At 33.0% G+C, this 17,347-nt stretch overlaps 1 protein-coding gene across 4 annotated transcripts in view; it reads right to left on the reverse strand.

Moving 5' to 3' along the window:
• LOC113061409 (transcription initiation factor TFIID subunit 4-like) overlaps nucleotides 1-17,347 on the reverse strand; it is a 69,937-nt gene that overhangs the window by 45,747 nt on the left and 6,843 nt on the right. For 2 of the 4 annotated variants that reach the window (XM_026230484.1, XM_026230487.1), the window contains exons 3-10: nucleotides 15,673-15,771; nucleotides 14,227-14,370; nucleotides 12,656-12,778; nucleotides 11,185-11,274; nucleotides 10,214-10,363; nucleotides 8,099-8,174; nucleotides 6,707-6,821; nucleotides 2,420-2,589 (exon numbers count right to left, since the gene is read on the reverse strand). In XM_026230484.1, coding sequence (XP_026086269.1) covers nucleotides 2,420-2,589; nucleotides 6,707-6,821; nucleotides 8,099-8,174; nucleotides 10,214-10,363; nucleotides 11,185-11,274; nucleotides 12,656-12,778; nucleotides 14,227-14,370; nucleotides 15,673-15,771 — 967 coding nt within the window. The remainder of the gene's footprint in view (nucleotides 1-2,419; nucleotides 2,590-6,706; nucleotides 6,822-8,098; nucleotides 8,175-10,213; nucleotides 10,364-11,184; nucleotides 11,275-12,655; nucleotides 12,779-14,226; nucleotides 14,371-15,672; nucleotides 15,772-17,347) is intronic. The other 2 variants (XM_026230485.1, XM_026230486.1) reach the window with 2 other exon arrangements.

Here is a 17,347-nt window from a genome sequence, read left to right on the forward strand (position 1 = left end):
TTTATAAATTGTTCACTGAATCAAAAAAGAAAGTATATTAATTCGCACAAAAGATCTGCTGTGGCTTGAACTATTTTCATTTGTGAAACAGATAATACAATACTGTGTCTAAAACTTCACATAATATTAACTTCTTGTTTATTGAACTATTGTATTAAAATCTATATCACATTACAATCGTGCCGATATTCATGAAAAACACCAATTACATACTGCATCTGAATAAATTGTTTATAAGCTTGTTTCCCCATGGGGACTTCAATTAAGGTCACACACACACACACACACACACACACTAAGAGAGAGAAAAGCCATATTTTTAAAAAAGCAATTTTGGATTGATAAAACGTCATGTTCGCTTTAAAGCTAGATTTTATTTTCATGTTTTTAAGGATAAAACACTTGAGTTGTGTTTAAAATATTCACGAGTCTTTCTTGTCGAGTCGAGTCAAGCCTGAAGAGTTTCGGTCGAGTCTGAAGTAGAAAAATGCAAGTCGAGTGCCCATCTCGGTTTGCTATTAACATAAGTTCTCTTCCACTGTTATCTTAAGGAAATCACACCAATTATTTAAATCAGCCACTTAACGTGCTAAGACTATCCTTAATGAATGGAAACCAGATCTTAGAAAGGAACAACTAAACGGTTAAAAACATCATAGAAATATCAAAGCATGAAGAGTTTCTTAAGGCCACGGCTCTTTAAAAGCATTTAGGGGAACTAAAAAAACAAGCTGCTGTAAATGTCTTCATGCAGGTTTACCTGTGTTTAAAAACTTAGAAACATCAAAATTAACCTATGCTTCCCGTCACCTATAAACAATCTGCCAGAAGAGCTTGAGTCCCTGCAGACGGAGCGCATCAGTTCAACCACACAATCATTCTGATCTGACATGGTTTACATGAGACACTCCAGATGGACAGAAGTCCTCACACACGCAGCTGGACTCTTAGGGCAACATGCATGAATGACATTAAGTGCACTTGCATTAATGCATTTGGCAAACGCTTTTATCCAAAATGATTATCATTGCATTCTATAAGGTGCTAGATGATGTCTTTGTATGATGTGTAAACAACAGATTTACAAAACTAGACACCTTCAGTTTAAACCTAACTGTGCAGTATTTGCTATTTTTCTCTGTATTCCCCTTTTTTTATGTTGCATTTTTGTTCAAATTTAAATTTTGCATTAAAAAAAGCTTTTAAATTTTTAGAATTCATTATTCATGAGTCATGAGTTTGATTACCCAATAAAATACATCGTTTAAATGCAATGTTTTTTTTTAATGAAAACTTAAATTTGAACAGAAATAGAACAGGGATAAATATAATACAGATAGATACATTTATACAGAGGTAAAAAAGTAAGTGGGTCATGAGTATGATTCCCACTGAATGCTTTATTCAGAAAAAAATTCAACTTTAGAAAGAAAAAGAAAAAACCTGTGGGGGAATTTAGAGAAAACAAACCAAAAATGGGTCACGGGTTCATGACCCACTTACTTTTTTACCTCTGTATAAATGTATCTATCTGTATTATATTTATCCCTGTTCTATTTCTGTTCAAATTTAAGTTTTGCATTAAAATAAACATTGCATTTAAACAATGTATTTTATTGGGTAATCAAACTCATGAGCCATTTACTTTGTTTTGTTTTTCTCTGTATTCTCCCACATGTTTTTTGTTCTCTAATGTTGTATTTTTGTTTATAATTAAAGCTTTGCAAAAACAAACTAACAAGCAAAGCAAAACATTGATTCCAAGTGCGTTTCATTATTTCATGTTTTACGCGGGAATCGAACCTCGAATTATCTTGCGAGCGTCATGCTCTAACATTTAAATAACAGGAATGCACACGCAAAATACAAAGCATGCAATTTTTGATTTCATGTTGACTAAGAGTATAATACATGATAACTGTTTAAAGTAGCATGCGTAAGTGTAACACAAGGTGAATCAGGGAGTTTTAGGAGGTTTGTGTGTGTGTGCATTTCTCTCAGATTGAGCCGAGCTGGCAGGATTTGTGCCTCCCGTGGTTTGCTGTCACCTACAAGTTCTCCAGCAGCCCATCAACGCCGCTATACCACGGCCCAGTAGGGGGCGCTACATCGTCCTACACACACACTCCTGATTTATATTGTTTGGAAGTAAATGTTGGTGGTCACTTGCTGAGGAATGTTCCTGGTTAAATAAGCATGTTGACAGATACACGGATATGTACGCTGACAAACATTCAACTTTCATTACATTTCGTTATTTGCACAAACATGGAAGGATGAGTCGAACATTTCGGATATAGCATGCAATAAGGACAAAAGCTCCGGAGTAACTCACAGATGGACTTCTGTGTTTTTGTGAAAGCGTCTTATATAATTCTACACACATATTTAACACTATGTGGTTGTGGAGATGCTGTACCTGTTTCCAGTATACGCCGGTGTAGCAGACCTGTAGACAGAAAGGCCTCGTCTTTACAGGAGCGGATCTGCGTTCCCACCAGATCAGAGTTGGTCGCTAGAATACGTGCGCTCTCCTCGTTGAGGTTCACGCCGGCCATAGACGCCACATCATTGATGTCATCATCGTCTCTATAGATACACCATAATCGTCAGTCTGACCTCACAGTGCATTACACAGAGGAATTAACATAATAATGCATAAATGATCGTAGAATAATGCAATCTACAGTCAGCCAGTGTTGTTTACATGCACAGATAAACTACTTTAAATATTAAAACTAAAAATATTTGTACTTATTAATATTTTAAGTTGTTCATGGTGGTTTTCAGAGCTTAAATGAAATTAATAATTTTCAATTTTATAAAAAAAAAAAGAAAAACATATTTGTAAATATTTTATTAAACATCAACATTAAAAAATTTAATTAAAAAATAAATAAATATAAAAGATCGTGGATATATTATTTGTTAAATACCCATGTGCATCACATGCATTCTGAACAGAACAGCAATCTGCATGCAAGTATATACAATTTAAATAAATAAATGGGAACATGCATTTAAAAAAATAAATATAATAAATGTTTATGGAGAAGTTATTTGTGCACTTGAGCAAAAAAAAATAATGAAAGAAATTATTTATTTATTTATTTATAAATGCCTATGGAAATGTTATTGGTCTTCTACATGTGTGCATGTGTTATGAACAGAATGGGAATGTGCATGTGAGAAAACATGAATGAAAAAATGTATTTTTAAATGAATGGTAGAATGTGAAAACGAGTTCTGTCGGATCTGACTGATCCTGCGTCCCAGAAAGCTGTCTTCACATTTTGAGGACTTTATTTAACAAAACAGGAGAATTAGAAACAGTGTAAACATATTAGTGCATGTCAGTTTCTCTTCCAAAAACATCTCTAGAGGCATCTTTGACACATGTGCACGGATTATGAAAGAAATCAGATGTTTAATGAATGTTTAATGTAACAGATTATCGGCACCACCTTGTTTAATCAGAAATTTATTTCAGAACAAACTCAAATCAGATCATTTGTTTTTCCAACAGAGGTGGCTTTTAATTCCGACTGAGCCACGGGTCGCAGTGTAAAACTAAAACTAAATGTTTTAAATCATTTTTTGTGAAATTAATGAAAATTGTGAACTTGAAAATAATGCCTTTTCAACTAACTGAAATAAAACGTTTAGGCAGGTCTCATAAAATTACTAAAACTCAAATGAAATAAATTCCAGCTAAGTAGAAATATTAAACTAATAAAAAATGACAAAAGCAAGAAAGTATAAAAAATTAAACTGAAAATATAACAATAAAAATTAACACGAGTATAAAAAAGCTAAATAGAATTATAAATGATAAAAGGTTAATAAAACTTTTACAAAAAATACAATTAAAACATATAAAAGCTAAATCTAAATATTAATAAATACTATAACAATATATAAATAATAACAAAAATAACATTGCCAAAAGTGAAACTGAAACAAAAATAAATGAAAGCTTAATAGCTTAATTAAAATAATTAAAAAGTTGAAAAATTAAAACATCAAAATAAAAGCTGATTCAATATTATTAATGAACACTATTATAGTAAAACTAAAAAGTTGGCTTTTTAACATGTTGTAGGCAGGTGTGTCAGTCCATCAGTGTGATTGGCAGCTCTTCCACCCAATCATTTCTCTCCGTTTTTCCTGTTCACTTGGTAACAGTGTCCTAATTACGACACATTAACAGGAGAGCGGCGGAGCTCTTGCACCCGAGGCACTGCTGAAAACTTCATGGCTCTGGTCATAGAGGTCAAAGTTCACTCAGCTCCACTCTCATTTACATCTGCGTCTGGACCTCTGTTTCTGACATTGACCCCCTGGCATCTCATGCCTGTGTGTGTGTGTGTGTGTGTCCCAGGCTGGGCAGGGTGTCTATGAGTCCTGACACCGTAGTGGGAGCTGACAGAGGAGATTAGCACTGCACAGAGTTAGCATGTTAGCCTAGCTGCCACCACTCGCCACAGAAATCAATGAGAGCAACTCAATAGTTTGGTGTAGAAGTCATGAGTATCCACTCGCTCATTACATTGTTCATTTGAAGCTAAAATAAGTATTTGAAATATATAAGCTTTACAAACATACATATAGTATACGTTTTATAATAAGCTTTGAGTTCAAAAAGTATTGCGTGCATCATTTAGCATTAGCAAACAGAAAAGACACTCAAAATCAACACAAACCTACATAATAATGGATCATTAACGCAATATATTTACTATTTTATATTTAACTTTAATTTAAAATATTCAAATGGATACAAATGGGTGTTTTTATTGTTGATTAAAACTAAAATGATTAATAAATGGTTGGTAAATTAAATTAAATAAAACAATTATAAATATATGATGAAAAAAAGCAACTAATTGAAATAAGTGTTTGAGTGTCAAGTAAAATAAAGTAAAATTACTAAAACTAAAACAAAAACAAAATAGTGAAAGCATAATATTTTGATATTTGATGTTTTAAATTTAAAATTTTAGATTTAAATGTTTTTCTATTTTTGGTTTTTATTTTTATTTTTATTTTTATTAGTTTTATTTATTAGTTGTTGACATTTTTTTTTGCTTTTTATATTTAAATATTTTTAATATCATATTTAAATATATTGTTTTTTTTATGAAATAAGATATATTTCATTACATTTCCCCTAAAAACAATTCTAATAAAATAATATTAAAAATATTTAAATATTAAAAAACGAATAAAAATGGCAAAATCACATAACAAACATAATAAAACCAAAATTTTATATATAAAAAGAAAACTAAAATAATTGAAAATAATAATAAATATATAATAGTATTATTAAAATAACACTGATACACAGAGTACAGGAGCCGTGTGCCGATATTTCATAATTAGTGTTATTCAGAATGAGCCACAGCAATAGAAAACTAATATGTTTTCTATATTTCCAAATTTTATGTTTTTAAGTGCTAAGAAAATTTAGTGCATTAACTAAACTAAACTAAACTAAACTAAACGACAGCTTCGAGTTGAATCGGTTGTTACCCGATGGAGCCAATCAAAAACATCAAGGTCCCGAAACACGCCTCCGGGTAAAAGGGTTCGTCAGTACCGAGCAAACCTGACAGCTTAATTAGCCACACTGCTAAAGATTTATTGGTTTATCAATCAGCGCCTGCAGCTGAAGCCCTGGGTAGAGAGAGAGTGAACTCTGTGACCTGTGACACACACACACACACACACACACACACACACACATACACACACACACACACACACACTAACCCTCACTGGTCACCACGATATTCACACTTTGGGCTAAATACAGTATCTTACTGTGAAGCCATGATGTATGAATGAATATTAATATTAAATTATCAAAGCTATACTGTATAAACTCCTTTACTTTTACTTTTATACATTTGATATTTATTTTTAGGTATTTTGGCTTGTTTTGAAATTACCTGGCACATTAAGTGAAAGATCAAATCAATGTCATAGCATTGTTATTGTTGACTTAAAATACAAATATATATATTAATAAATTATTTTCTGTAAATTAAATAATGGTAACACTTTAAAAAGTTAGTGTTAGTTAATGTATTAACTAACATGAACAAACAATGAACAATACATTTATTACAGTATTTATTCATCTTTGTTAATGTTAGTTAATGAAGATACAGTCATTCATTGTTAGTTCGTTAAATTCAAAGTGCATTAACTAATGTTAACAAGCACAACTTTTGATTTTAATGATGCATGAGTAAATGTTCAAATTAACATTAGCTAAGATTAATAAATACTGTAGATGGATTCTTAGTTCATGTTTACTAATGAACCTTTCTGTAAAGTGTTACAATCAAAAAGATAAATCAAAAATTCATTGCATATATATATTTAAATTATAATTATATAAACATATACAAAATATTTGTAATTACTATAATGATATGTTAATTTTATTTTAGCTTTTATTTTTGAAAGGACCAAACACATTAAATAAAAGAAGTAAGCATCGTCCGGTAAACCAGACACTAAAGCTTCAGCTCTCTCTTGTGTTCGGTCTCACTGACATTCGGAAAGACTGTTTCGAGCAAACAAGACAGAAAAGCAAGCATAAGACGGATGAGAGGCAGCGGTCGGCCCTCGCTGAGAGACTGGGCCCCAGGACCGGTGAAACGCTGCCCCCGTGTGTCAGCTGCTGGTACTACACCTGAAGGAGCCTCCCCCCGGGTCATTCAGCTTGTTCTTCTGGTTTCCTGAGAGCTGTGTGGTGACGCCCGCAGGGCTTTTGCCCGTCTGGATAACCGCAGGCTTCCCTAAAGTACCTGGGAAAAGACAAGACAGCATTATCATGAACGTAGACACCTATTTATATCAAACTTGCCTCTGTCTGGAGCTCAACCAGCTCAGCCCAGCCACATTTCACACCAAGACATTATATTCTGCATTAAAATGATGCAATTATAATGCAATTTTATACACACACACACACATATTTATATATATTTATATATATATATATATATATATATACATATTTTTTGTTTGGACAATTAAATAAATTTGACAACAAAAGTCTCTCTAGATAGTGTTTGTAACTCACTTTTTTTCTTATACAGATTCTCATTGCTGTGATATAGTGATTTGTGATGTATTGTATTAAATTAGAAAAAATCAAAGCCATCCAAACAAATAAATCTATAAATAAAAAGAAAATGAATCAGTACAAATCTCTAAATAAATCTATACATTATAAATTATAAATCTATTAAATATATATATATATTAAAAAATGTACAATATAATTATTTTGGCATTACAATAATGTAATTTTGCAACACTTTAATGAGAATTTGGTGGGAAATGTGCCGAATTCTCATGAAAATAATGTCACGATGGACACAGCCTTCATTTTCTTTTAAATAAAAAAATAATAGCAATAAATAATCATTAATAATAAATAACAAATACATGTCAAAAACACTTTACTTGAACCCTTTATGTATAATGTATTAAATAGGTATTAATTTCATAATTGAGATCAAGGTTAAAATGCATTATAATATTTGCAAATTCTTTGTTAAATCTGAAATGCATTATACACTAAAGGTGTAACAATTAATCACATGCATTACAAGGCATAATTAATGCATTAAATAGAAAAAGCTTCAAGTAAAATGAGTGATTAGTAAAAATAATAATTTATCTTTATTTTTTTTCTATGGTTAAATATGTCCCTTGCATTTTTCTTGACAGGCATTTTTACTGATTCTCTGCTTTTGTCTTTATGCATGTCGCCACTTTTTTATATTTTTCTCTCAGTCTGTCTCTCAGAGTTCCTCTATACACTCCTCACTGTGTCCACAGACACACACACACACACACACACACACACACACACACAGAGTGACTGCCAGGGTCCATCTGAACGTGATTTTAAGAGGCATGCTCTAAGCCTCCAGCTACAGAAGACAGTATTTTTAGACTCTTTCCCGCTGAAAATCCACATTAAGGGCTCAAATATAAGACACCAGACTAAGATGGACAGGAAAAGATGAATGTATTGTTAGATGTGAAGGTCGTCTGTGTTGTGTTTGCTCACCTGTTGCTCGCACCGTCTGTGTGATGACCACAGGCATCCGGATCTGACCTCCAGGACCCACTGCCCTCTTGATACCCTAAAAACATTCAAGATTTACAGTTTACATCCATATCTGTTTTGCCCTAGAATGTGCTTATTATAAAGATCTCATTGATTTACATCATAAGCTTCAGAATTTAATCTTAATACGTTAAGCATCTGCACCAAAATGCATATTTTATCTCAGTTTGAGTCTCTGAATAAAATCAAGTTGTTGTTTTTTTCTCCCATATTCTCAGACTATACGAACCATAAACGAACCATTGATGCATTGATTATGACACGCTACAAAAAGCACATGCAATTCTAACAAATATTTTGCCTAGAGTTTAAACTCTTCCATTTCAAACAATTAGATGCTTCTGACTATTATTTCATAAGTCAGGATTAAAAGGGTTAAGATCTGATTTCACAGTCTTCTAGGTGTCTGTCCTGTATTCACAGAATTTAAAATAATTGCATCACGCGGTCTTGGAGATGAGTTTGGGTGTTAATAAAATAAACATCTAGTTGTGGTCTGAAATGCAAAGGCTGGATTTTTCCAAGCACAATAGAGGGAGAGGAAGAAAACAAGGTAGTGACAGAGAGAGGAGAAGGGCAGGAAACAGGAAGCAGACTAACAGAGACCCTCAGAGATGCCCCGAGCAAATCTCATCCATCCACTCCACTTTCCCTCCGCCTGCATATTTCTCTGACTTGTTTTCTTGTGCCTGGACAGACTGTCGCTGCATTACAGCTCAGAGCCTACAAACCTCGGGGAGAAACGCAAACACAAACCCAGGTACGACAGTATTCAGGTCCATGACGGCACACTTCGGGCTGGACGAATATTCAGCCTTTTGAAGATATTCAATATAAAACTACCTTTTTTATTTAGAAATATGTTTTCAGCAACATGCATTAAATTGATAAAGACATGTATAATGTTACGAAAGTTTTTTTTTTTTTCAAATAAATGCTATTCTTTTGAACTTATCTATTCATCTGTGAATCCTGAAAATAAAGGATCACAATTTTCACACAAATATTGTGCAGCACAACTGTTTTCAACATTGATAATAATGAGAAATAATATATATATACAGTATATTGATTTTCATTTACATGCATTAATTGCAATGCATAGTAATAAAATGTAATATTTATCAACAATCTTTGCATGTAAAATGAATAACAATGGTTTACGCAAGCATTTAATTAAAGAATAAGTATGATATGCAAATATGTTAATGAGGTCAAGGTTTATGATTTCGGAATGAGACTATTTCATTTTAATAAAACTTCTGGGTATAGTACATCAAATGCTTTTATTCATATGAATAAGCACATCTACAGTATATAACAGAAACTTCTATTTGATATGTGCATTTTCATCTGGACGATGCATTTTATTCGAGTGCTTACAATACGTCTAACATGTTTATGATTTAAGAATGCATCTAAAACTGCTTTTTAAAATAGGTGTATCTGATGCCTGTTGTTTTCCAGATGGGACAGATATCTAAGATTTATGCTATGGTTATATGTGTCCCTGGAGCACACAAAAAGCCACAAGTCCCTGGGGTATATTTATAGCAATAGCCAAAAATACATAATATGGGTCAAAATTATTGATTTTTCTTTTATGTCAAAAATCATTAGGATATTAAGTAAGGATCATGTTCCATGAAAATATTTTGTACTGTAAATATATTAAAACTTAATTTTTGATTAGTAATATGCATTGCTTATTAAGTAAAGATCATGTTCCATGAAAATACTTTCTACTGTAAATATATTAAAACTTAATATATTAGTAAATAGTAATATGCATTGCTTAGAACTGCATTTGAAAAACTTTAAAGGCGATTTTCTCCATATCAAAATTCTTTTGGGCACAAATACTTGTATCTCAGACAAATATTGTACTATCCAAACAAACCATACATTACTGGACGCTTTCAGATGATGTATAAATCTCAATTTCCAAAAACGGACCGGTTTTGACGTCCAGAGTCACATATATAGTTTCTGCTGAATTATATGAATGAGAAAGAGAGAAGTGAAGCATATTAAAAAAGGGATCTCAGTGCATACTTGTGGCAGTACGGTGGTGCTGTTGGGCAGGTGTGGACGCACGCTCACACTCGTCTGAACCGGAGTCACACTGGTTTTATTGGGCTGCGGAGGCTGAGCGAGAGACTGCTGGCTGTTCAGAAGAGACAGACGCAACGCAGGGAGACTTTTCTACAAACACACACACACACACACACACACAGAGAGAGAGTTAGTCTCAAAGTAAACACTTGCATTAACAACCATAAACAAAATATGCATATATATATATATAATAATAAACATTTGATGCACAAAATGTGTCCCCACTTTTGAAATCAAATACATTCATGAAACCCGTGTGTTTGAGTATTAAAAAGAGAAATCCAAAATCTCTTCTTTCAAAAATCTTAAAGTAACACAAGAACCAGTGTTTCGATTTCTGTTCTGGAGATTTATGCAAACAGGTGCAATGCATCATGTGCAAACGTAATAAAAATATACACAATTCTTGTTCTAATGTTATGCTTTGAAAATGTAAAGCCTGATTTTTATCATGTCAAAAACTCCTGAATGTGTTTCCCTGACTGTGTCTATGAATCTACTGTTTTTTGAAAGCTTTTGCACATTTCTAATCATGAAAAATACTTAGCTACCGACATAATATTACAAATACTCTACTAGTAGAGACCAAAATATCAGAAAACCAACTTTAACTTTAGATTAACCTGTTGAATCATTCACAGTAACAGAAGGATCTCACTTCTGTAATTTCAATTCCATTTGCAGTGTGTGAAGATTCGGACAGAGATCATTAACCTCAGCAATCATTGAGGACACCTCGGGCTGACGATGGCTATTTCTGGAGGATTTTGACGTAAGCGAGCTAACACTGCATGACAGCGCGGCCGCATTAGCGTGCCAGTTCAGACCGGGCAGGATGTGACACGTATTGTGCCTGGCTGGACACGTCTGCTGGCTACTGACCGCGAGGAACACACATGTTAACACACCTTCAGGAAAGGGACGAGGTACGGCTGCGGAGACGACTTCAGCTCGGACTGCAGCCGGCTGGTGAACTCCTCCGGATCGATCTTTGCATCCTGAGAGGAGCGACAGCAGATGTTCAGATTACATTTACATTCATGCATTTGACATCATGAACCCACAATCTTTTGCACTACTAATGCAATGCTCTACTACTGAGCCACAGATTGATACCAATGTGTAGAGTAAAAAACAAAAAAACATGCAAATTACAGGAAGAAGAGCTGATTAGTGCAGGATGAAAACAAATGAACCTTTCATGAGTCTAATTTCATTTTCAAAGCACATCCAAAATTTTTTTTTACATAATTTATGTGTGTGTACTGTGTATATTTATTTTGTATGTATAAATACACACACATGCATGTATATATTTCAGAAAATATGTTATTTTATATATTAAATATATTTATTTATAAAATAAATTATATGAATATAAATATACAGTAGATGTGTAAATAGATGTAAATATTTCCACAATATATGCTGTATGTGTGTGTAGTATGTTTACATATATAATAATAAATATACAATAAATAATATAATATAATATAATAAAAATGTTAGCCTGAATGCACTGTAAGTCGCTTAATATTATAAATTTTTTCTCGATTTTCTAAATTATAGCGAATAAACTGTGATAAAATGTGAAAAGTTGAAGGTGTCTGAATACATTTTGGTTTAACTATATACACATGGTTTTATATATATTCACATATATCAATTTAATGCACCTATCAAAATAACGAAAGCGATCAAATGTCTTTTGATTTTAATGACGAAAATTAATGCGCATGTGTAACTTAACTTGCAATCTGCAAAGGATCGGGAAAGTATGTTCAAATACTCCATTTAATGTCCAGAAAAAGTTTATAAACAAAGTTTTTACAAAATCTGTAATTTTCTGTCCAGCATTAGGCATTCGTATATTCGTTTATTTATCAAAATTGAGATTTATGAGTCACCTGAAAGCTGAACACATGAGCTTTCCAGTGATGCATGGTTTATTAGGATCAATATTTGGCCGAGATACAACTATTTGAAAATCTGGAATCTGAGGGTGCACAAAAAAAAAAAAAAAATGGAGAAAATCCCCAATGCAAATTAATTTTCAGCAATGCATATCACTAATCAAAAATTACGTTTAGATATATTTACGATATAAAAAAAGACTTCTTCTTCGCACAAATGGTTGTAAAAGCTATAATGCTATGAAATGCCTCATATTTTGTGAGAAAGTGTGATGTGCTCAAGCAACTATTTTTGAAATCAGCATCCAGAATTATTAATAAAGTACTGGATTTCTTTCAGTAAATATGATGCAGGCCGGTGTAAAATGAGGCCTTTCATGAGGACATTTAAAGAAAGAAAAAGAACATTCTACACACTGTTGATTGATGAATTCAGATATTTCTGGAGCAGAGGCGGCACACGTACCAGTAAATCCTGCACCAGCGCTTTCACGTTTCGAGACGTCTCTGGGGAAGGGGAATTATGGGATGCCAACTTGATCAACGTGGCCAAGAAGTTCTTGCACTTCTTCACGTTCTCCTGCATCTCCTGACGAGAGAGAGAGAGAGAGAGATGGTTGTTGAATTAGATGTGTCTCAGTCGAGATGAAGTGTGTGTGTTGATCTGGACGGCCGCTCGTGTGAGTAAACAGTTTATCTGTGTCTGACTCACACAGACGCACGCTCTGTTGTGCTTTTGTTGTCATAATCAGCGATCGAGCCTCACGGGGAAATCAAGTATTTTAATGAAATCATCTAAATTCCATTTAATGCTACAAAGCTGTCAATCATCTGAGGTTAGAGAAAGTGTCAATCAAAATCTTTTTTAGGGCTGATGGCGTGTCACGCTCACACTGACTGAGGTTTACTGAACTCAAATACTATTTGTATATCTCATGCAAACTTTTCCACAAATGTTACACCACAAAATCAAAAGGAAATTAAGCCTATTTTTAGATTTTAGGAATTGTGACATTATTTTCATGACAAGTAAACACAATTTGCCACCAATATTCATTAATATAGAGAATCTGGATGATAATTTGATATAAATTACTGTAACAAAAATTAGTTTTTTTTAATCTGTATAAATTAAAGACAGAACAACTAATAGTATCATTATGTATAAATATTTTCTAATTTTAAATAATCATTATTTTTATCACATTATGAATAAGTAATTAAATCCTAATGCATTTTCTGCAGTAAAATAAAGAAAACGTGGGAGGATAATATAATGAATTGACATGAGAATCAAGTAACAAAATGTTCTTAAAAAAAAAACAAAGGTGTAAAAAAATAAAAACTGTGTTCTTGACAGGTTTTTGAGATTCACCTGGATATACAAAACTTTTTGGGTCAGTTTGATCTTTTTGAAAAATATTATACTTTATGCAGCAATGATGCATTAAAAAACCATTTAAAGTGACAGCAAAGACATTTATGATGTCATAAAAGATTACTATTTCAATCCTGAAAAATAAAATGTACCATGGTTTCTACATAAATATGTTCTATAAAGCAGCACAACAGTTTTCAACATTGATAATAATCAGAAATGTTTCTCGAGCAGTAAATCCTCATATTTTCCTGATTTCTGAAGATCATGTGACTCTGAAGACTGGAGGAATGATGCTGAAAATACAGCGGAGCATCACAGAAATAAATTACAGTTTAACAGATATTCACACACAAAAGAGTTATTTTATATTTTAATAATATTTGAGATTTTTACTGTGTGTTTGATCACACTGACCCCAAACTTTTGAATTGTAGTGTTTGTGAACATGCATGAATGTGTTTGTGTGCAGATGTGATGCCCAGATGTCTTTTGTCTATGCGTGAACATGCAGGCAGCTGTGTGTGTGTGTGTGTGTGTGTGTGTGACAGTTAACCAGTGAGGCTCCAGGGGTCCAACAGTCACTCACTTGAGCTGAGAAAAAGAATAGATAAAGAGAGAGAGCAACTTCCATGCTTGGATACGGGGGGCACACAGACCTGGGAGACGAGCGGAGCTCCAGGGGCCGGGGCGGCTGCGCTCTGTGGGGCCAGTGGCATCTGAGTGAGGGGCCCCTGGGGACCCGAGGCCGGCTGGACCTGCTGGGGAGCTGTCACTGCCACAGCGGCTGCCACGGGGCCCTTCTAGAGGAGGAAGGAGCAGAGACACAGAGATAAACACAAGCTGACGTCTGCCTGCCAGCAAGGCCACAGAGAACAGGAGAGACGGCCACAGAGAGAGAGAGAGAGAGAGAGAGAGAGAGAGTGAGAGAGAGAGAGTGAGAGGAGAACTCAGAGCACCTGACGACTCACAGTTCTCTCTCGATCTCTGACATGCTGAGTTAATCCTGTCTGTTCTTTGTCTATAGATCTAATAAAACACAACTTTATAAATACACACAGAGGAGTTCCTGCTGTAATGACAGCGCTGCTCATTTACAAAATGTTATTTACAGAAAGTATCATATTTAAATAATTAAATAAAATGGAATAATTCCAAATGTTTCAAAAGCTGAATGTTCTTCAGAGTTTGCTCTTTTTATCAATAATTAATTTACTTTTTTCTATAGTAGTTTATCATAGTTTTTTTGTCTTTTTATATATATATATATTTAATATATAATATTTCAGAGCCTGACATAACCAGAATTGAATATATTAATTCTAAACATTTAAATAACTTCTTACCATTTTATATATTTCTATGACATTTTTTCATTGATATACTATTATAATTTTTGTTACAATTAGATTTTTTCCCCCTCTTTTAATTTCCGTTTTAATTAAAAGTTTCATAAATTTGTTGTTTTTGTCATATTTATTGTTATTTTTGTTTGTTTTAAAATATGTCTGTATAATATTTAATCTTTTTAATTTATCAGTTTTAGTTTCAGTAATTTTAGTACATCTATAAATGTTCAATTTTTTTTTTTTTTTTTTTTAAATAAAAGTTTTTTTTTTTTTTTGTTTTTTTTAATAAAAATGTTTTCTACTTACGGTTTAGTTTTAGTTAATGACAATAACCATAAATCACACTTTAAAAATGATCTCATATATTCAGATTCCTGGCTCTTAAATAAACTGATTGCTGAGGGGACAAAAAAAAAAGTTGATATCTTGATTTTCAATTGTTTTAGCTTTTTTAAAAAGCTTGTGTTGTCAAATTTTAAATAACTGTAAGTTTGCTGAGGATAATCGCTCACTGAGAAGTTGAAAACCACTAACAAAAAAATTTCAATTTTATTAATAAAATAAAGTCTTAGCAAAACTGTCAAACTGTGACAATACTCTCAATTTACAGCATGGCCTCTTATATCTTATTGTTTGAATTGTTGAATTAAATCTGAATATTAAATCCACTCTGTTTTCTCCTCTGAAAGCTTACATGAACATAAAACAAGCGATGCTGATGAGAGAAAGAGAGACAGAGACAGGACAGATGCTCACAGCGGTGCAGGTTTGGGCCGCGGCGCTCGCTGAACTCGACTGGACCGGTTTGGTTTGAGCCGCAGGAGCGGGACGAATCGCCTGAGTGCTAACAGGAGACTGGAGCCAGAGAAAGAGAGGAGACAGAAAGGAGGGAGGGAGGGAGGAAAGAGATCTGAAAACCAGACTTTCAGCATCAGGTTTATAAGATTCCCGTCAGAACTCTGATGAAGAACTGCTTTGAAAGAGTTTTCTCAGACACACACACACACACACACACACACACTCATTTCTTCAGTGTTTTTGTGTTCACTAGGGCTGCTGTGCAATTAAAAGAGCATTTTGTGTTCAATACACTGATCTATAATATATATATAGATCAGTGGTTCAATATTATAAAAGGGAGAGTTCCGGTCCTTGATTCTGATTGGTTGAGCTGCGTTCCAAGCTGTTGTGAATCACTCTACAATGTAACATACACATTTGTTTATTTCTGTGTGTTGCTCGGCAACCACTTTGTAACAACCACAACTGTTTCTGAGGAGCTACATTGTTTCGTGGAAGAATACTGTTCTTATTAATATAATTATGCTTTATTTGCTCTGTTTTATTCTTAGAACCTTACTACATATGTAGAATAACCGTTTAAAGTTGGCCAAAAATAAAAGAAATTATAGTTAAACCTCCTTTACAGTGGGTTGAGCATCTGCCCTTTATTTTTACTTACATATTAAATATATTAAATTATTTTATTAAATTATTTATTATTTCTAAAATATTCAAAATATCTTAAAGAATTCTTAAATATTTATAGAATAATTCTTATTTCTTTTGACCTGAAGGCAAATTATGTCCTTTGGCAATGTTGCAGATATAAATTTTGAAATTTTAAAAATAAACTTTAAATATAAAAAATAATGTATATTTAATATGAAATAATTCTTATTTTTTTTATATAAAATAATGTATCATTTCTTAAATATGCTAAATTGTTTTAAATGTATAAAACTATTATTATTTCTGATATTATATTATTTATTGTTTTTAAAATATTACATATATAAAATAATTATTATTTCTTAAATTATTATTTTTTCTAAACAATAAAAATATACATAATAATTATTAAATATATACAATATAGTTTTGAGTTTAACCCTGAGTAAACACTTGGTTGAACCTTTTATTTTGCCTATATATATAAATTATATCTAAAATGGTAAAATATGCTGAAAAAACTTAAATGTATAAAATATTAAACATTCTATAAAATTCTAAATTATTCAAAGCATGCATATATCAAATCATTTAATTTCTTATATAAAATAATTCCTCACTTCTAAAACATTCAAAATATGCGAAACAACTGTTATATGGAATATATATACGTTTGTATTTCTTGTGCTTTGAAGGTGAATTATAATGACCCGGTGTTCCTGACATCCTAAAATCATTCTTGTACTGCAAACCCTGATATCACTGTGTCTAGAGGGAGAAACACGGGTGAAAATCCCTCCTCTGAGGGCCAGCGCTGTGATGTGAGGAGCCCTGGACGCCCGAGCCACGGTTTAACAGCTCCACTGCCAGCAAGCGCTCTCTCCTCACAGATGCTCGTCTCTGGGCCCCTACTGAGAGAGCGGCGCCCGGGGCCCCTGAGACACGGAAGAGCTCGGGGCCGCACACATGCACACACAAT

The sequence above is a fragment of the Carassius auratus genome, chromosome 43 (assembly GCF_003368295.1).
Source record: "Carassius auratus strain Wakin chromosome 43, ASM336829v1, whole genome shotgun sequence".
Lineage (NCBI taxonomy): Eukaryota > Metazoa > Chordata > Actinopteri > Cypriniformes > Cyprinidae > Carassius > Carassius auratus.